This window comes from Mya arenaria, chromosome 11, assembly GCF_026914265.1.
Source record: "Mya arenaria isolate MELC-2E11 chromosome 11, ASM2691426v1".
In the NCBI taxonomy this organism is placed as follows: Eukaryota; Metazoa; Mollusca; class Bivalvia; order Myida; family Myidae; genus Mya; species Mya arenaria.
The window spans coordinates 70,833,092-70,852,931 of NC_069132.1; the positions used below are offsets into that span (position 1 = coordinate 70,833,092).

The window sequence follows — 19,840 nt, forward strand, 5'->3', positions numbered from 1 at the left end:
TCGATCTGTATTTTGAAATATCTGTTGTTGAATATTGCGAAAAAATGCTTGTAAGGCCTAAAAAAACACCTTTGTTTAGGGCAACCTTTACTGGCAAAATCCCTTGATCCAAAGATTTTTGACACCAGATATAAAGATAATATGATTTTAGTTGTTTTTGAACGCGAAATCATTTGTGCTGATTAAAAAAATTCAAACATTATACACAGAAATGTCATTGTAAGCATTCACGACTGCCTTTGCTATTTTGATTGGACTTACAGAATAAAAAATAAAGAACTTTGTTCCCACCCTACCTAACATTTTTCAGACCATTTCCCTTAACTCGGTTAAAAAAAATAGGCCTTACCTTGCATTCCTTAAACTGACAGGTATGATTTGTGATTGTTTTGTTTGTGCTATGTAAAAGTGTTATGTTTATCAGTATCTAATGTTATCAAATGTTATATCTGGTATAAATTATTTAAAGAAAGAAATGTTTGATATTATATAAAAAAACATTTTTTTGTATCACAGGACAACAATAATTAGAACATCTTGTGAAAATGTGCTTTTGTATAACAGGCCTATCATACATGGGGTAAAATCGCAGGGACATTCTTCACTTTAATGGAGCCAATTTAGCTTTGTATTGTTTCTTAATCATTTGGATTAAATCCAAAAATCAGACATTTACAGTGGGTGAATATATTTGTAAAATGAGCATAAGATATAAACAATTATTTTCCTGAGCTAGTTAGTCCAAGCATTTTGAAATGGTTTTATTTTGGTTTGAATTGGGGTTGTTATGCATATTTGTTTGGTATTTGTCAATGAAATTTAAAAACATGTTCAATAATATTCAAGCTATTGACGTTTGTAGAATTTGTTAGAGTGCTATTATTTTGTTTCTTTCCTTAACAGCCGGAAGATTTCTTTAAAGTAAACCAAAATTTAATCTGTTTTGATTGATCAGTTTAAGGATGTTATTTCTATAAATTGAAACTGCTACAATTTGATGAAGCCATGGTGTTTGAGTAGGCATCCAAAATTGCATATCGGAGATAATTTTAAAATAACAGTATTACCGTTAAATACCCAAACGATGGTTCTAGAAGCTGGTAAATTTCAAAAAGATTTGACACTTAATCATCATGATTGGAACCTTAATAACCTGACATTGAACATCACTAGTATCTCAGCAGTATTTGAAATATTCTCAGAATGAAGATACTCTTTGTAAGACCAGTGTTTTATTGACTGTATTGATATGCATGTATGAATGTGTCACTGAAATCCCTGTACTGAAATTTACACCAATACAATGTTTAACAGGGACGCTATCCGTGATAAGATGAAGAACAAGTACCTGAGCAACCCTGACTTCAACTATGAAAAGGTGAACAGGGCCAGTTTGGCATGCGGTCCCATGGTCAAGTGGGCCATTGCTCAGGTAAGTGGGTTGATATGGACATACCAAAGATTAAAGCATATAAAATATCTTAAAATTAATGAAGATACCTTTTAAAGACAACAGAACAATCATTTTCATGCAGTCATCAAATCTTGTAACCCATTGGCTATGAAGAGTACAGTACTGGAAAATATTATAATTTTATGCTTAACTCTTTATCCCACAGATCAACTATGCTGACATGTTGAAGCGTGTGGAGCCACTACGTAATGAATTGGGTGCCCTGGAGAGCCAGGCTGAGGAGAACAAGCTGAAGGGTGACGAGGTGATGAAGGTGATTGCCGACCTGGAACGCTCCATCTCCAAGTACAAGGAGGAGTACGCCCTTCTCATCTCTCAGGCACAGGCCATCAAGGCTGACCTCTCCGCTGTCGAGATGAAGGTCAGTGTGGACATTATCCCCAAGTTGATAGTCATTATTCTGTACCATTGGAAGATTTTCATAAATTCTTATGTCTGACTATAGGCATGAGCTGTAGGAAGCTATATGTTCATATTTGTCTCTAACTTATGTGTATGTTTGTAGGAGTTTCTATACAATTATATGGAGGGGTGAAGGCAAAATGGTTCTAATTAACACAAGATAATGAAGTGGTTAGAATGTTTTTTGTTTCACTCCTTAATATGCTCATTTCTGTTCTTCTTAACAAGTTGCTTTCCCCTGCAGGTTGAGCGGAGTGTAGCTCTTCTAGACTCCCTGGGAGCTGAGAAAGGTCGCTGGGAGGCGGGCAGTCTTACTTTCAAGAACCAGATGGCCACCATCATAGGAGACGTCCTCCTTTCATCTGCCTTCATGGCTTATGCTGGTATGTGCTGGGGCCATTAATTGTGTAAATTCATTCCAATGGTGTTTGACCAATTGTTAAAAGATGTGGTTGTCATATTTAAGTTATTGAGTTTTTCCCCATGAAAACTCTTAATCTTGTTTGGTAAAAATATATTTTCTATTTCATCAAGAGTTAGCTTACTGTGTAGAACATTCTTCATTTGCCGAACATTTGTGTTTCAGGATACTTTGATCAGATGATGAGGCGCAACCTTTTCACAGTGTGGTCAACCCACCTGCAGAAGGCCAGTGTCCAGTTCAGATCGGACCTTGCCAGGGTCGAGGTAAGCGCAGTTTTAAATATGTGAACATTCTATATGTAATCTATCAGATACTCATATAAAAAGGAATGCTTTGGTACAACCTACATTATGCATTCAAATTACATATAAATATAATGCCTTTTCTTTAAACTATCTATACAAAGGAAAATGTTTTGTTATGTGATACTTGATGCTGTATGTATTTTACCTTCAGTACTTGTCTAATGCTGATGAGCGCCTGAGATGGACGGCTAATGCCTTGCCGACTGATGACCTGTGTGCAGAGAATGCCATCATGCTGAAGAGGTACAATCGGTACCCCCTGATCATTGACCCCTCAGGCCAGGCAACTGCCTTCATCATGAACGAGTACAGGGACAGGAAGATAACCAAAACCAGGTAAGCTACAGGCATAACTCTTAGAAGTAAGGCTCAAGTATCGTTGATAGACTTTTTGATGTAAATTCCCTCAAGACAATCAAACATTTGTTTTTGTAAGAAGTTATGAAAACAAGCATTGAAACGTTTAAAACATAATTTTACTGCATCAGAAAGATTAATGTATTCTATTTAACTTTTGTTGGATATGTTGGAAAGACGTTATGTCTTATACCTCACTTGATTTATTTCAGTTTCCTTGATGATTCGTTCAGAAAGAATCTTGAGAGTGCACTCAGATTTGGCAACCCTCTGCTGGTCCAGGTTTGTATGTTTTTTTTTTGCTAATTATGTTACTTTTATGGATATTCTCAATATGTATTCATTAAGAAGTACAGTACTAATAACATGTAAATAAAATACTTTTAAATATTCATTAAAATGGGAGTACTTTCACCCAGTCACATGCTTTATTTTCAAGGTCCATTGGAAATCTTGATTGGGACAACATACACATTTTGTATTTTAGGATGTGGAGAGTTATGACCCGATCCTTAACCCAGTATTGAACCGCGAGTTACGACGTACAGGTGGGCGTGTCCTCATCACCCTTGGCGACCAGGACATTGATCTCTCACCTTCCTTTACCATCTTCCTCTCCACCAGGGACCCTAATGTGAGTATGCAGGCTTAGCAAGGAATGAGCTTGTTGTCGAGGTTTTATGTTGGCACTTTTAATTTTTTTTGTAATTGACCAATTAGCTAAGTAACATACCAGTAGTTTATATACTCTGCTTCCAGATCTGAAAATGAATATAAATGTGTCTCTACAGGTTGAGTTCCCCCCAGACCTGTGCTCCAGGGTGACGTTTGTCAACTTCACTGTCACCCGCAGCAGTCTGCAGGATCAGTGCCTCAACCATGTAAGTATATCTCAATGTTATTTTACCCTGTGCCAAACATGAAAGTATACCTCCCTGTTATTTTACCCTTCCTCATCCATGTATGTATGTCTCGCTGATTATAAAACCATTAATGTTTTCTTGGCTTGACACCATTTTAAGATAGTTTTATAAATACTGGGCTGTAGCAAGTTACTCTCAATAATAATTCACATAACTCTTTTCATGTATCGAACAGCTGTTTTCAATTCATAGAGCCATACCAATACAGTATTGAGAATTGTTTGTCCTTTACAGGTGTTGAAGGCTGAAAGGCCAGATGTTGATGAGAAGAGGTCCGACCTCCTGAAGCTGCAGGGAGAGTTCCAGGTGCGACTGCGACAGCTGGAGAAATCTCTGCTACAGGCTCTCAATGACGTGAAGGGTCGCATTCTGGACGACGACAGCATCATCTCGCACCTCGAGACGCTGAAGAAAGAGGCTGCAGAAGTGGCTCGCAAAATGGAGGAAACAGATGTTGTGATGGCCGAGGTGGAGACCACTTCCCAGCAATACCTGCCTCTTGCCACTAGCTGCTCCAGTATTTACTTCACCCTGGAGGCCCTTCAACAGGTAAACACAGTTGTGTACCACATAGAGTGTCTTTAAAACTGATACCTTCAGTTTCTTTTGTCTTAATTGATGGAAGTACTAAACTTATTCATACTAAAATAGTAACATATTTCCTTTTGTGTTGCAGGTGCACTTCCTGTACCAGTACTCGCTGCAGTTCTTCCTGGAGATCTTCCACGCTGTTCTGGCCAGCCAGAAACTGTCCGGAGTGAAGGAGTATACCCCTCGTCTTGACATCATCACACAGGAACTCTTCCTGGTATGAAATTGTTGTACAGAACTGGGCCTGTTAGAATGAAGCAAATTATAGTTCTTCCATTGAAAGTTAAGCCACCATCAGGGCCAAATGTGGTAAAATCTAGTCTTCGATTTTCCGTTTAATTTGAATTTTTAACTATTGTCTGTTTATGTGCAAATTGCCTTGTCATGTGCTGATTGTTCAAAACTTTGTTGAAGTCAACAGTTAATAACATTGTTAAAACATTGTTAACTTCATCATTGTCAACTTTCAAATCATTACTTCTAAGTTTCGTGGGCACACTTGTGATCTGCAGTACTTCTTACACATGTTGAGACAACTGTTATCAACAAGTGAGCTCGTTTTGTTTAAATATATGATCATATCATTTTATATTTCACCTTTAAAAGTTAACAATGATGCCGTCAACAATGTTATTAACTTAAACAAAGATCTGAACAATCAGGACAATGTTTAAGTTACATTTTGTTTTATCCAGGACACATACAGCCATGTGGGACGTGGTATGCTACATGAGGACAGAATCACGTTTGCCATCCAGCTGGCCAGGATCTACCTGAAGAGCATGCAGAGGTAGGAGGGAAGGGATGATATATGGGCTTATAAAGTGTGTGCAGAGGTAGGAGGGGAGGTGTGAAATTTGGGCTTATAAAGTGCGTGCAGAGGAAGGAGGGGAGTGGGGGAATGGGGAGGTAGGGGGGGAGGGGTGAATTATGGGCTTATAAAGTGTGTGCAGGGGGAATCTGGGCTTATAAAGTGCGTGCAGAGGTAGGAGGGGAGTGGGGTGGAATCTGGGCTTATAAAGTGCGTGCAGAGGTAGGAGGAGAGGGGGAAATCTGGGCTTATAAAGTGTGTGCAGAGGTAGGAGGGGAGGGGGGAAATCTGGGCTTATAAAGTGCATGCAGAGGTAGGAGGGGCGGGGGAAAATCTGGGCTTATAAAGTACATGCAGAGGTAGGAGGGGAGGGGGGAGGAATATGGGCTTATAAAGTGCGTGCTGGGGTAGGAGAGGAGGAGGGAGTCTGGGCTTATAAAGTGCGTTCAGAGGTAGGAGGGGAGGGGGTTGGAATCTGGGCTTATAAAGTGTGTGCAGAGATAGGAGAGGGGGAAATCTGGGCTTATAAAGTGTGTGTAGAGGTAGGAGGGGAGGAGGAAAATCTGGGCTTATAAAGTGTGTGCAGAGGTAGGAGGGGAGGGGGCCTATATGGGCCTATAAAAAGCGGCAGAGGTAGGAGGGGAGTGGGCCTATATGGGCCTATAAAAAGTGGCAGAAGTAGGAGGGGAGGGGGGAATATAGGCTTATAAAGTGTGTGCAAAGGAAGGAGGAGTGGGGAATATGGGCTCTAAAAAATTTGCAGAGGAAGAAGGGGAGAGGATAGTCTGGGCTTATAAAGAGGGTGCAGAAGTAGGAGGGGAGAGGGGAAATATGGGCTTTTAAGGAGTCTGCAGTAGTAGGAGTGGAGAGGGGGGAAATATGTGAAAAATTGTTTTACAATTATTGAAGATCTCAACTTCCAACTTAATGAACTTATTCACAGTAAAAATGTGCTCTTATGGGACAAGTTCTGTGACAAGGTATATAAATCCAACTTAAATTTTGTAAAAGTTATGGCCATTTGTATCTTTTAATTTTTTTTATGCCCCCAAAGGTCCGTCCGACTCTATAACTCAGAATATTATGGACAGATTTTAAAATAACTTGCCACATGACGACGAAGACAAAGTGTCGCGTGCAAGAACCATGTCCCTACCTCTAAGGTCAAGGTCACACTTAGGTGTTTATTCCCAATGGAATGCTGCATATAAAAGGCATAGAGTATAGGTTGTCGTGTCCGGGCTGTAACTTTCCCTTGTATGGACAGATTTTAAAATAACTTGCCACATGTGTTCGACATACCAAGACAACGTGTCGCGTGCAAGAACCGTTTCCCTACCTCTAAGGTCAAGGTCACACTTAGGTGTTTATTCACAATGGAATGCTGCATATAATGACATAGAGTATAGGTTGTCGTGTCCGGGCTGTAACTTTTTCTTGTATGGACAGATTTTAAAATTACTTGCCACATGTGTTGGACATACCAAGACGACGTGTCACGTGCAAGACCCATGTCCCTACCTCTAAGGTGAAAGATACACTTAGTGTTTATTCACAATGGAATGCTGAATATAAGGACATAAGAATGTAGGTTGTCAAGTATGGGTGATATTTTTTATGTTCAGAGGCAATTTAAAATAACTTTAAGTATGTATTTGTTTGATCTTTAAATTTCATGTACTGACCTTGTTCATAGGTCAATGTCACATTCGGGGGCATTCGTCACATACTATGACAGCTCTTGTTTGTAGAGGGGAGCGTTTGGGCAGGTGACATCCATAACTTTAAAACCCTTTGTCCAATCATATGAGCGATGTAGGGGTAACATGGCCCTCTTGTTTATAAAACATGCTTGTGAAGGGCTTTTTCAGATTGTTATTAAGAGAAAATGGTTTTTATGTTCAAATATAACCTTGAGTTCCCCTCTTTTTTGCGGCAGTGAGTCAACCTATGACAGTGAGTTCCATCAGTTCTTGAGGAGCCAGGAAACCTTGCTGATGGGAAAGATCCCGCCACAGATACAGGGTCTTACACAAACACAGGTAGGTAACTGTTTTGAGTTAGCAGGGCCTCACACAGACTCAGATTAGAAAATGGCGGGAGCATTAGGAGGGCCTCACACAGACTCTGGTAGGTAACTAGGGGAGTGTTCATCTGAAAATGGGGGGAGTGTTAGCAGGGCCTCACACAGACTCTGGTAGGTAACCAGGGGAGTGTTCGGCAGAAAATGGGGGGAGCGTTAGCAGGGCCTGACACAGACTCTGGTAGGTAACCAGGGGAGTGTAGGGCAGAAAATGGGGGGAGTGTTAGCAGAGCCTCACACAGGAGCAGTCTAGTAAATGGGGTGAGTGTTAGCAGGGCCTCACACAGGATAAGCCTAGTAAATGCTTGGAGTGTTAGCAGGGCCTCACACAGGATTAGGCTAGTAAATGGTGGGAGTGTTAGCAGGGCCTCACACAGGATTAGGCTCGTAAATTGTGGGAGTGTTAGCAGGGCCTCACACAGGATTAGGCTAGTTAATGGTGGGAGTGTTAGCAGGGCCTCACACAGGATTAGGCTCGTATATGGTGGGAGTGTTAGCAGGGCCTCACACAGGATTAGATATATAACTCTGGGAGTGTTAGCAGGGCCTCACACAGGCTCAGGTTAGTAAATGGTGGGAGTGTTAGCAGGGCCTTACACAGGCTCAGGTTAGTAAATGGTGGGAGTGTTAGCAGGGCCTTACACAGGCTCAGGTTAGTAAATGGTGGGAGTATTAGCAGGGCCTTACACAGGCTCAGGTTAGTAAATGCTTGGAGTGTTAGCAGGGCCTCACACAGGATTAGGCTAGTAAATGGTGGGAGTGTTAGCAGGGCCTTACACAGGCTCATGTTAGTAAATGGTGGGAGTGTTAGCAGGGCCTTACACAGGCTCATGTTAGTAAATGGTGGGAGTGTTAGCAGGGCCTTACACAGGCTCAGGTTAGTAAATGGTTGGAGTGTTAGCAGGGCCTCACACAGGATTAGGCTAGTAAATGGTGGGAGTGTTAGCAGGGCCTTACACAGGCTCAGGTTAGTAAATGGTGGGAGTGTTAGCAGGGCCTTACACAGACTCAGGTTAGTAAATGGTGGAAGTGTTAGCAGGGCCTCACACAGGATTAGGCTAGTAAATGGTGGGAGTGTTAGCAGGGCCTTACACAGGCTCATGTTAGTAAATGGTGGGAGTGTTAGCAGGGCCTTACACAGGCTTAGGTTAGTAAATGGTGGAAGTGTTAGCAGGGCCTCACACAGGATTAGGCTAGTAAATGGTGGGAGTGTTAGCAGGGCCTTACACAGGCTCATGTTAGTAAATGGTGGGAGTGTTAGCAGGGCCTTACACAGGCTCATGTTAGTAAATGGTGGGAGTGTTAGCAGAGCTTCACACAGGATTAGGCTCGTAAATGGTGGGAGTGTTAGCAGGGCCTCACACAGGATTAGATATATAACTCAGGGAGTGTTAGCAGGGCCTCACACAGCCTCAGGTTAGTAAATGGTGGGAGTGTTAGCAGGGCCTTACACAGGCTCTGTATACTCATCATGGATGGTGATTAATGAAATTAAGTGGTATCTAGTTTTCTAATGTTGAATTGAACAGAATTAAAGAAGTTTTTATAGATGAATATATTTAATTACCATTTGTATAATTGAATTGATGCAGTAAAAAAGCAATTCCAATTATGAAAAAATACTGCTTGTATACAGGAACACTAAATAAAAGTGATATCTAAAATGAATATTCATATTGCCTTTGCAGCAAGAGGCATTGGTGAGGCTGGCCCAGATGAGGCAGTTCAAGGGCATTGTTGATGAGATGAGGAAAAATGGGGTATGTACAGCTCTAGCCTTAGTGTTTAGTATATGTATAAGAAACACGTTATAAACCGCACTTGATAGTAGAAGTAAGGGCTTATGTTATGATATTTTTCATATCCGTATTGAAATGTTGATTATTCTTTATCTCGAGTTAGACCCTTTATTTGTGAATATAAATAAAGGGATACTTGACTGATTAAGGCATGAATGAATAGTAAGGTATTGGTTCTACATTAAAGCTGTATTCAGTATTGTACACGGTATCACTCGTGGTCATGCACCTTTAGAATATATTCACTTTTGCATTATGTGCTATCAGAAAATGTTAAAGGTAAGATTTGTGGTCCGCACGAGTTTGGATGTTGTAGCTGTTTTGCATCGAACATTTTGTAAATATGGGGCTATATTCATAAAGCATCCAAGTGAAATTTTTCAACTTATGTATATGAATTAATTTTATGAAAATAACAGGATATTTCAAAAATCGTTGACAAGTTGAAAATGTTCGCTCATGTGTTGTATGAAAATACTGTTGCTTTATACAGTCTGTATTTATGATGCAACTCAATATTTGATTTATACATGAATAATTTCTATACTCATCAAGCTTATCTGTTTTTCAATGAAAAATGAACTGCCCTGAATTCATAAAACCTCTTAAGTCATTTTTCAACTTAAGTCCCTTTCTGATTTAAGTATCTCGATAGTTATGTGATATATCTGGTAATACCTTTGATTTATATTTATTTCATTGCCTTTATAAAGAATGCATACTTGAATATTAAAAACAGAATACGGTACTTTTCTTTTAATTTGACTAGTATCCTTTTTGGAAATCAAGTTGAGAAATGACTTAAAGTGTTTGTCGTCGGCGGTGTTGTGCAAATGCTTTGGCAATGACGTGACAACATTCAAGACAAATAGTTTATCTCTTAACAAGGCAGGAATAATCCTGATATTAGGATTGACAGCTTTCAACTTGAGACCATTGTACAATTATAAAGTTTTTTGCTTGGACATTTGCATCAAAAATGGTAGATAGTAAATTGAAATGAATATAAATGACTTTGGAAAAAATTTCAAAAGGGGTCCAATCCCTCATACAACACAGCCCCCAGCTTCTCTTCAGGATTGACCATGATTGGCTATAAGAACCCCTGATGTATGTACAATTGTAATTGCAGGAGCTGCAGGCGTGGCTAGAGAGTGCCAGCCCAGAGACCAACATTCCCCAGATGTGGACCGAGGATAGGGAACTCTGTATGTACATTCTAGATATATCCTCAATAGTGCTTGCCCTTGAAGATTTAACTTGCACATGTATATATTTAGAGATGTTGAAGGTTTCATTTGCTGGTAAATCTGTGTAATCACTTCATATATTCAGGTACTGACGTTTTAGATATGATTTAATTTACAGTAAGGTAGCACTTTGATGTGTTCCATTGCAAACAAAATATTTGGTGAAGTTAAAAAAATGACTCATAAATTTTGTTAAAACTTTCAGCTGCGGTGGGTAAGGCAGTGAATGGTATGTTGGTTGTGCAGGCTCTCCGGCCAGACCGGCTCACCTCCATGGCCCGAATCTTTGTGGAGAAAGTCCTGGGCACAACGTTTGCACATGCTGCCGACAAGGAACTTGACCTGGGTGGGATTGTGGAGTCAGATGTGAGAGCAGGATCTACTTTCTAGTTATTTATGTCAACTTAAGTATATCACAATTGCGCTTACATTAAAATTCAAATAAATACTACAATTTATTTTTTTACGAAACACCAAACAAGATAATAACAAAACACAGGTAGCAAGTGTTAAACATCAATGTTGAGTTATGTGGTATCCTTTTGCAATGCTGTTGATAATTTTTCATTTTAAAGAGGTGTTACTATTTTAGATCAAAGCTAGCACACCAGTATTGATGTGCTCTGTGCCAGGATATGATGCCAGCGGTAGAGTGGATGACTTGGCCACAGAACTTGGCAAACAGTTGACATCTATTGCCATTGGTAGGGTTTAGTTTGCTTTTTGTGTATAGTTACTATGATCAGAATTAGAGAAATGCATAATTATGTGTTAGTTAGTTGTAAAACTGTCCAATTTACTACTTTCTTAAGCAAAATTCTCATCTCTTTACCAAATCATCATGATCATATCTTTTATAATCAACAAGTCTCATAAACCAACATTAAAATCTTCACCATATATCTGAAGGTTCTGCTGAGGGTTTCACGCAGGCGGACAAGGTGATCAATTCATCGAGCAAGTCTGGCCGCTGGGTGATGCTGAAAAATGTTCACCTGGCCCCTCAGTGGCTGGTTCAGCTGGAGAAGAAGCTGCACAACCTGACGCCTCATCCTAACTTCCGTCTTTTCCTCACCATGGAGATCAACCCCAAACTGCCAACCAACCTGCTCCGCGCCGGCCGTGTGTTCACCTTCGAGCCCCCGCCAGGCGTCTCGGCCAACCTGCTGAGGACGTTCAGCTCTATTCCAGCCACAAGGATGTGCAGGGTACAACATTTTGTAGCCTTATTGGTCTAGACTATATTTATAAGACTCACAGTGTTCAGTGCATAATGTGAAATAAAGATTTACTAATTATGTTCATATTTGTTTGCATTAGTTTTGATTATCCACAAGTATGAATGGTTAATTGACATGATTATGATATTTATTTAAAAAAAAATGCTTGTCTTAAATTTTTGATTATATATTTTATTTACTAGGAGCCCAATGAGCGAGCAAGACTTTACTTCCTGCTTGCCTGGTTCCATGCTATAGTGCAGGAACGTATGCGCTACATGCCGCTAGGCTGGGCCAAGAAGTACGAGTTCACCGAGTCTGACCTGAAGGTGGCCTGTGACATGCTGGACACCTGGATTGACAGTGTAGCCTTGGTAAAAAAAATTATTTACAATGAATGTATCACCACATTTGTATTACTGGTATAAATATTAACTTGCAGCTTTTAAATGAACTATTGAACTTTTTCCTTTCATCTAGTAAACATTAATTTGAAAAAAATGTAATCAATGGAGAGTGTAAATTTTTATAGTCAATAAGTGGACAGGTTTGTTTTTCCCTTTTCATAAATATGAATAACACCAACCTGATCATATACTTATAAATATATACAGGGCCGCACCAACCTGTCTCCAGAGAAGGTGCCATGGGACGCCATAAAGACCCTGCTCTCACAGTGCATCTATGGGGGCAAGATTGACAATAGCTTCGACCAGGTTAGAGGAATTCTCTTCTAGTTTTGTCGTGTTGAGGTATTAATATGATTTTTTTTATGTAAAAGGATCAACATGTATATGGTTACCTTTTGCACATCCATGTTTTTTTGTAAAAAAATGATCACATGTAGATACTTCAGTGCTTCTTTATGTGTATTATGATCAGAATCCATGTTTACTGGCATGCTGAATTGGCAAAAGACAATGTATTGAAAGAAGTTGGCATTTTGTCTTCCAGCGTCTGTTGAACACGTTTATAGACAAGCTGTTTTCACCGAAGAGTTTTGAGAGTGACTTCACCTTGGTGGCGAGCATTGATGGTTGCAAGAAGATAGCCATGCCAGACAGCATCAGGTAACATATGAACGCTGTTCTTAACCGCTTTTTGTAAATGAAACTTATTTCTATGACTATTTGAGGTGAAATTTTATAGAGATGAAAATTTTGCAATTTCATAAGTCGGTCTTATTGTAGCTGTAAGAAGCCAATATTCTTTAAAATAAATTTGCTGAAATGGGAAGGTATCATTTTAAAACTAAAATAAATAATTTTAACAAATAATTTTCTGCAGGCGTGAGGAATTTGTTACGTATGCGGAGCACCTGGATGCAGAAAGACAAACACCTGCCTGGCTTGGCCTGCCCAACAATGCGGAAAAGGTTCTGCTCACCACACACGGGGCCGATATGTGCGCTAAACTCATGAAGGTAAGCTTTTTGATATAAACCTCTCTGTGGCACATGGATCATTCATTACTGATAAAAGAGGTTGTTAGATTTGGTCATGTCAGCAAGTGAGATTTGTGGCCAGTTTGTAATTTTGTTGTTCATCGTTGGATTTCAGAATATTTTGACAGGAGTGTTATTCATATCATGGCCATGTGTCTGGTGCAAGACTCGTAGCAATAGGTCAAGGTCAAATTTAACGGTCATTGGTCAAAATTCCTTTGTATTCTTCTGGCTTGTCGAGACTGTAACTTTGCATGCATTGGGTATTTTAAAATAACTTTGCACCAATGTTCACCATGAGAAGACAATGTTTAAACTCATGTGAACTCCTCATTCGGGGCACATTAGTCAGATTTTCTTGTATTTACGCCTGTTTGGCATTTCACTTATTATACATTCAGTCTAGGAACATAGCTGGTAAAACAATATTGAGTTCCATTTTCATAAAAACACTTTGCTATTAATATTCACTTTGCTATTAATTTAGCAACCTTTCATAGAATGAATTCATCATTTCTTTTGATCGACAGGCTCAACATTGTTGACGTTTCTCTAAAAAAGGTCTAGTTTAAGATAGTGGAACAAATAGAGCATGTAGATCTACCCTTGACCGTCCATCACACGTTCATTTAGCCCATATCTTCTGATTCTGCATATTATGTATATCATTTAAGATTGTGATAAAAAAATTCACACAAGTGGAAGAAATATTTACAATTTTGAATATTTTAATTAATTATAACCTTTTCTTCCATCATTTTGTCAACAGAATGTGGTGAAATTCTTCCTGTTTGTTATATCACAGAAAGCAATGTCATATTTAGTCCAATTTTAAAATGTTTAAATAATCATCTGGCTTTTTCATGATTCAATGTTGCTATTGTCACAATTCAAAGGGCCCTGGCCCTATTCACAATAAAATAAGAATGAATATTGACACGGGACCTAAGCCTGTACACAATGCTCCTCTTCCTGTCCCTAGGTGGAGCTGTTGGAGGATGATGATGACCTGGATACAGCAGGAAAGGATGATGATGAGAAGCTGGTGGTGGATGGCCGCCCCGCATGGATGAGGACCCTCCATGCCTCCGTCAGGACCTGGCTAGACCTCGTACCTAAGGTAACATATGTAGACAGTCTTTTAGTCTAGCAGATTGTGTGAACACCATTCATAGTTTAGATATAAAAACTGACAATTTCTGCTTTCAATATAATGTAGTTAGTGTAAATACATTCTTAATGTTGTTATGTTTTTCATCTCCTTGCATTTTGCTGTAACTTCTTAGTTGTGTATTTGGTACTGGAATGCTGTAGTGCCAGTATTCCACTACATGTTGTTTTTATGTATTTGACTTTTTGTTAACAATTTCATTACCACACTGAACATGTAGTTACTAACAGTTTATACTGCTGTTTATCAGGGCTACGAAGATGTGGTATGTATTGTGGTATTTTGTGCCCTTCCGTCCTTCATGTTGTCCCATCCATGCCATAGTTATCATCAGTTCCCTATGACCAAAGTTCATTTCAGGCATACATATTGTCCTTGCTTTTTTGATGCTTGACATTGAACTTCACCATGTCTGAAAGACTACAATTGAATTTAAACGTACATTAAATTGCTTGTGAATATATATAAAAAGTACATAAAACATCTTGATATGTTTTCATAAGTGTAAGTGGTGAAATTCTTTGTTTATAGATACACTTGGGAAATATGTTTAGACATATTGCGGGAATATGTGTAGATGTTATTTTATGAAAATGGTATGATTGTTGTATGATGCTTTGGTTGGGAACGAGGTATATCAAATAAATATATGGCAATTTCTGTTTTGCATTTAAGGTGAGATAAACTAAAGAATGATAAATGTCATAATGAATGTAAATAGCAATTTTGCAGTTTTAGTACTTAACAATACAGTGTAATTGTTTGGCATTGCTGAGTATTGCAAACACTCAAAACTTCTGTCCCATGCACTTGTAGTTTTGCAAACAAAAGGTCTTCAATAAATCTATTTTTATAGTAAATATTTAAAATGTGCATAATGCTCCCTGCAGTCTGTGGGAGCAATGAAGCGTACCATAGAGAACATCAAGGACCCTCTGTTCCGCTTCTTCGAGCGTGAGGTGAATGCAGGTGGCAGGTTGCTGAATGACGTAAGACGTGACCTTGGTGACGTTCTACAGGTATGCATTGGGGAGAAGAAGCCTACCAATCACCACAGAAACATGATGGCTGACCTTGCTAAAGGTAAACAACCATGGTCATTTCTAACTCTGCCATATAATGCTCAATACTTATTGTTCTTTTGAATATTACTCTTTAACATTTTACTCCAATAGCCTTAAGATCAAATACTTCAAAATTGGTAATGGAACAGTTTATGCTGTAGATAAAACCACTGTTTGCTTTCAGGTATGATCCCAGAGTCCTGGAGGCGGTACACTGTCCCTGGGGGGATAACAGTCATACAGTGGATCACCGACTTCAGCCAGAGGATCAAACAGCTCCAGACCGTTGTACAGGTGGCCCAGGGTGGGGCCAAGGAACTCAAGGTGACCAAAGCTTACAAACTATTTAAATGAAACATGGTACATATGTTTCCAAAGACTGAATGCACAACTACAGTAAGGCTTATTACTTTTGACATAAATGTCTGTGACTTATGCCCCTTTTTGGACTGAAAACCCCCACAGACAAGCATTGGCATTTGCTCAGTGTTTAAGAAATGTTATGCCCTCAGTATCGTAGGTATTAAATGCAAATTTTTTGCATTTTATTATTTTCAGAACACAGAAACTGAACAACATAAAAATAACATTTAATAATTTACATGTATATATAGTTGACTCCTATAAATTTCCAGAACCTGCAGGTGTGGCTGGGAGGACTGTTTATAGCGGAGGCATATATTACAGCCACCAGGCAGTATGTGGCTCAGGCCAACAGCTGGTCACTCGAGGAACTCTACCTAGATGTATGTAGCTTCTTGGTTTATACATAAATATACATGTGTGTAGCTATTTAAATGTTAAGCAGTCACAAAACATGAGTAAAGTTGGCGCTCTGTACAACTCCATGAGTTCATGATGGAGCATATTTTGCATAACTGATTGTATGATAGCTACGTGATTCTGTAGTACTATTGTCATATGGAATCTGAAAATGTTGTACATCTTCTTTAGGTGTCTGTGACGGATGGGAAATCTGGAACCCCAGATGCATGCAGTTTTTGTGCAGTAGGGCTGAAGCTGCAGGGAGCTGTGTGCAAGCAGAACAAGCTGCAGCTTTCCTCCACCATCTCCACAGACCTGCCTCTCACCTTGCTTAGATGGGTCAGGTAGGACAACCTCTCTGATGTGCTTCTTAACTTCCTTTGTGTGTTTAAACTGATGGAAATATAATTACATGTAACATGTGGTCATCCCACGTGCGTATTAAGCACTTATCAGAATTAGGGCTTTAAATGAACAAGCCTAAATTCTTATACTTTTTCTTTAAGAGAATTGAAACAATCCCAGCTATATCAAATTTTGAGCAACCCTAGCAAACAACTGACCAGTCCTGGGCTTATATTAATTTCGACCACCTTCTAATGGTTTTTTACCTTTTTGACAAATTCTCAGTAAAATTATCTTTTATTTGTAGCTCATTGTATGACTATTATTAGCATTCAGTTACAGTTACTTTTTCACAATTACGTGGTTTATATTTTTTATGAAGACAAACACATTTGCACTTAAATATTATAACACTTTTTTTGCTTATATGCATTTGTTCACTAATCATGTATTCACTATGTGAATTTGTTACAAGTACAATCTTTTAATGTGGCTATTCTAGGTTGGATGAGCAAAAGCACATGGACTCTAAAGTGACACTGCCTGTGTACCTGAACGCAACACGCGCCCAGCTTCTCTTCACCCTGGACTTTGAGACGGAGGGACAGGGTTCTGGCAAAGGTCACAGCTTCTATGAGAGGGGTGTCGCTCTAGTCTCCTCTGACCTCGGATAGATTCTCGCACACTGAACTGACTTTATTCACATAACTTAAAAGTGGAATTTATTACAAAGAATAGTTCTGATTTTGGACTTATCTTTCTGCGCTTACACCAGACTTCTATGTTTTAAAAGTGAATGTGAACAAGTACATGATGAACCAACCAGAAATTAATTGTGACACACTTTGATTCCTTATCTATTATCACAGTGGTTTATAACTCCAATAAATGTGGTATCCCTTACTTCATAAATGATTAACAGTGTATATCAATATGCTGGTCATCAACCCTTGTAAAAAACTGTTAAAAATCTTACCATCAGAATAGTAGATAATAAACTGAAGAAATAAACATTTTTCCAAAATATTTATGATAGAAAGTGTTTTTAACAAAGGTAAACTTGTGCCCTTCTCCCATAGAATGGATATAAAATAGATAGAAATAAATCCTCAAAATTTAAGTTTGTTTTTATTTTAACATTTGAAGTTCTCTTACTTAGTTTAGTCTTGTTTTACTCTAGGTGTATTTTATCACGTACAGTGTATATACATGCACTCTGTGAATGCGATAACAATACTTGTATATGTGAAGATGACCATATTAGAGCTCAATGGTTTAAGCTTTGCGTAACTTGTCCTTTCCATATCTTGCGTACCTACTGGTATGATTAAATGAAACTCAAATCGTAAAACTTTGGTCACATTAAAGGCCATACAAAATGTGTGTTGAACCTATGTAGGAACCTCAATGGGTCAAGGTCACAATACTATGTATCCAGCGTTTGAGGCATTCTTTCGTGTCCGCGCCACATGATGCTTATATGAGCAAGGATCTTTTTTTATAAAACTGGTCACATGTTTAAATCATTAATGTGATGTGTATAATATTTGTTTTAACCTACAAACAGGGTCAAGGTCATAATACAACTGATGTAACATCGCTGGGTTAATTTTGCAATGCTAGGTCAAGTACATTGTAATTATGTCTCCCCCATTCATGGGGAGACATATTGTTTTTGCCCTGCCTGTCAGTCAGTCAGTCTGTACCTCACACTTCGTTTCCGCTCAATAACTATAGAATGCTTAGACCCAGGAACTTCATACTTGGTATGCTAGTTGGTCATGACTAGTAGATGACCCCTTTGTGATCAGTAGGTCAAAGTTCAAGGTCGCTGTAAACTTGAGGTGAAAAAACGGTTTCCGCTCAATAACTAAAGATCGTTTGGGTCCAGGAACTTCATACTTGGTATGCTAGTTGTTCATGACTAGTAGATGACCCCTATTGATTTTGAGATCAAAAGGTCGAAGGTCAAGGTCGTGGTTACCTTCAGGTAAAAAACATTATGTTGGCGGTGACCTTAAGCTTAAAAATGGTTTCTGCTCAATAACAAAAGAACGCTTGTACCCAGGAACTTCATACTTGGTATGCTAGTTGGTCATGACTAGTAGACGAACCCTATTGATTTTGAGATCAGTAGGTCAAGGTCGCCGTGACCTTGAGGTGAAGAAACGGCTACCGCTCAGTAACTAAAGAACGCTTGCACCCAGGAACTTCATACTTGGTATGCAAGTTGGTCATGACTAGTAGATGACCCCTATTGATTTTGTGGTCAGTCCGTCAGTCTATACGTCGCACTTCGTTTCCGCTCAATAAATAAAGAATGCTTCATCCAGGAACTTCATACTTGGTATGCTAGTTGGTCATGACTAGTAGATGATCCCTATTGATTTTGAGATCAGTAGGTCAAAAGTCAAGGTTGCCGTGACCTTGAGGTGAAGAAACAGTTACCGCTCAGTACCTTAAGAACGCTTGCACCCAGGAGCTTCATACTTAGTATGCAAAGTTGGTCATGTAGATGACCCCTATTGCTTTTGTGATCAGTAGGTCAAAGGTCAAGGTCACGAGGACCTTGAGCTGAAACATGGTTTCCGATCAATAATTGAATAAAGCTTGCTGTTGGTTCCTCTACAGTCAAAAAGTTCAAATTTCATGTCCATCGTTGATTAATTATCAGCATAATGACCACACCATTGGGGAGACGAGCACTTTTTCAAAAAAGCAATATCTAGTTGGATCTTTGTTTTGTTTCCATCCATATCTCCTACTTAACACCATTAAAGGATGTTTAAAAAAATTGGATCACTTTCTATATGCAATGCGTTGGCATACAGTCACTCTGTTAGCCATACCAGCTTACATGGTCAAGTTTCTGCCTATTTAAGTTCTTCCACACGTGTTCAGTACACATAGTCCTGTATATTAAACAATCGTTCATTATGATCTACTCTGAGGCAATGTGCAGAATCTGAGTCAAATTACTATGCATTTTTTTTTGCTAGACTTCGGAGAATATGGAAGCTATACTACTCGCCCTAGCATCAGCGTCAACGTTGAGGTTTTGCATTTAAGTCATTATCTCAGCAAACACATCATGAGTTCCCAATATCCAACCTACTTAATGAAGTAAGATAACAGCATATTGAATATAATGTAAGCTATGGCGCTTTATTATTCAACTTGGACATTTTGGTTTAGGTTTTGCATGTAAGCATACATAGGTTAATATCTCAGAAACTGTGATGTATTTCATTGAGACTATAAAACCGTACTCAGCCATCAACAATACAAGTTAGGTAACTGTATTTTGCATATTATGCAAATTATGGCCCTTTATTATTTGATTTAGAATTTCTGGTGAAGGTTTTGCATGTAACCACATTTAAGTCAATATCTCAGCAAATACTTCATGTAT

At 38.9% G+C, this 19,840-nt stretch overlaps 1 protein-coding gene across 3 annotated transcripts in view; it reads left to right on the forward strand.

The window, feature by feature from the left end:
- The window catches only part of LOC128209415 (cytoplasmic dynein 1 heavy chain 1-like), a 59,300-nt gene extending 41,752 nt beyond the window's left edge, over nucleotides 1–17,548 (forward strand). For 2 of the 3 annotated variants that reach the window (XM_052913438.1, XM_052913437.1), the window contains exons 58-85: nucleotides 1,315–1,432; nucleotides 1,620–1,835; nucleotides 2,121–2,259; nucleotides 2,463–2,563; nucleotides 2,757–2,941; nucleotides 3,175–3,244; nucleotides 3,450–3,596; nucleotides 3,754–3,843; nucleotides 4,120–4,434; nucleotides 4,562–4,693; nucleotides 5,172–5,266; nucleotides 7,227–7,329; nucleotides 9,059–9,130; nucleotides 10,302–10,377; nucleotides 10,625–10,785; nucleotides 11,012–11,123; nucleotides 11,329–11,627; nucleotides 11,843–12,013; nucleotides 12,254–12,355; nucleotides 12,594–12,709; nucleotides 12,927–13,062; nucleotides 14,066–14,203; nucleotides 14,505–14,519; nucleotides 15,145–15,337; nucleotides 15,503–15,642; nucleotides 15,954–16,064; nucleotides 16,273–16,427; nucleotides 16,931–17,548. In XM_052913438.1, the coding sequence (XP_052769398.1) occupies nucleotides 1,315–1,432; nucleotides 1,620–1,835; nucleotides 2,121–2,259; nucleotides 2,463–2,563; nucleotides 2,757–2,941; nucleotides 3,175–3,244; nucleotides 3,450–3,596; nucleotides 3,754–3,843; nucleotides 4,120–4,434; nucleotides 4,562–4,693; nucleotides 5,172–5,266; nucleotides 7,227–7,329; nucleotides 9,059–9,130; nucleotides 10,302–10,377; nucleotides 10,625–10,785; nucleotides 11,012–11,123; nucleotides 11,329–11,627; nucleotides 11,843–12,013; nucleotides 12,254–12,355; nucleotides 12,594–12,709; nucleotides 12,927–13,062; nucleotides 14,066–14,203; nucleotides 14,505–14,519; nucleotides 15,145–15,337; nucleotides 15,503–15,642; nucleotides 15,954–16,064; nucleotides 16,273–16,427; nucleotides 16,931–17,102 (3,880 nt within the window). In that variant the 3' untranslated portion in view covers nucleotides 17,103–17,548. The remainder of the gene's footprint in view (nucleotides 1–1,314; nucleotides 1,433–1,619; nucleotides 1,836–2,120; nucleotides 2,260–2,462; nucleotides 2,564–2,756; nucleotides 2,942–3,174; nucleotides 3,245–3,449; nucleotides 3,597–3,753; nucleotides 3,844–4,119; nucleotides 4,435–4,561; nucleotides 4,694–5,171; nucleotides 5,267–7,226; nucleotides 7,330–9,058; nucleotides 9,131–10,301; nucleotides 10,378–10,624; nucleotides 10,786–11,011; nucleotides 11,124–11,328; nucleotides 11,628–11,842; nucleotides 12,014–12,253; nucleotides 12,356–12,593; nucleotides 12,710–12,926; nucleotides 13,063–14,065; nucleotides 14,204–14,504; nucleotides 14,520–15,144; nucleotides 15,338–15,502; nucleotides 15,643–15,953; nucleotides 16,065–16,272; nucleotides 16,428–16,930) is intronic. The other variant, XM_052913439.1, reaches the window with a different exon arrangement.
- The last annotated feature ends 2,292 nt before the right edge of the window (nucleotides 17,549–19,840 follow it).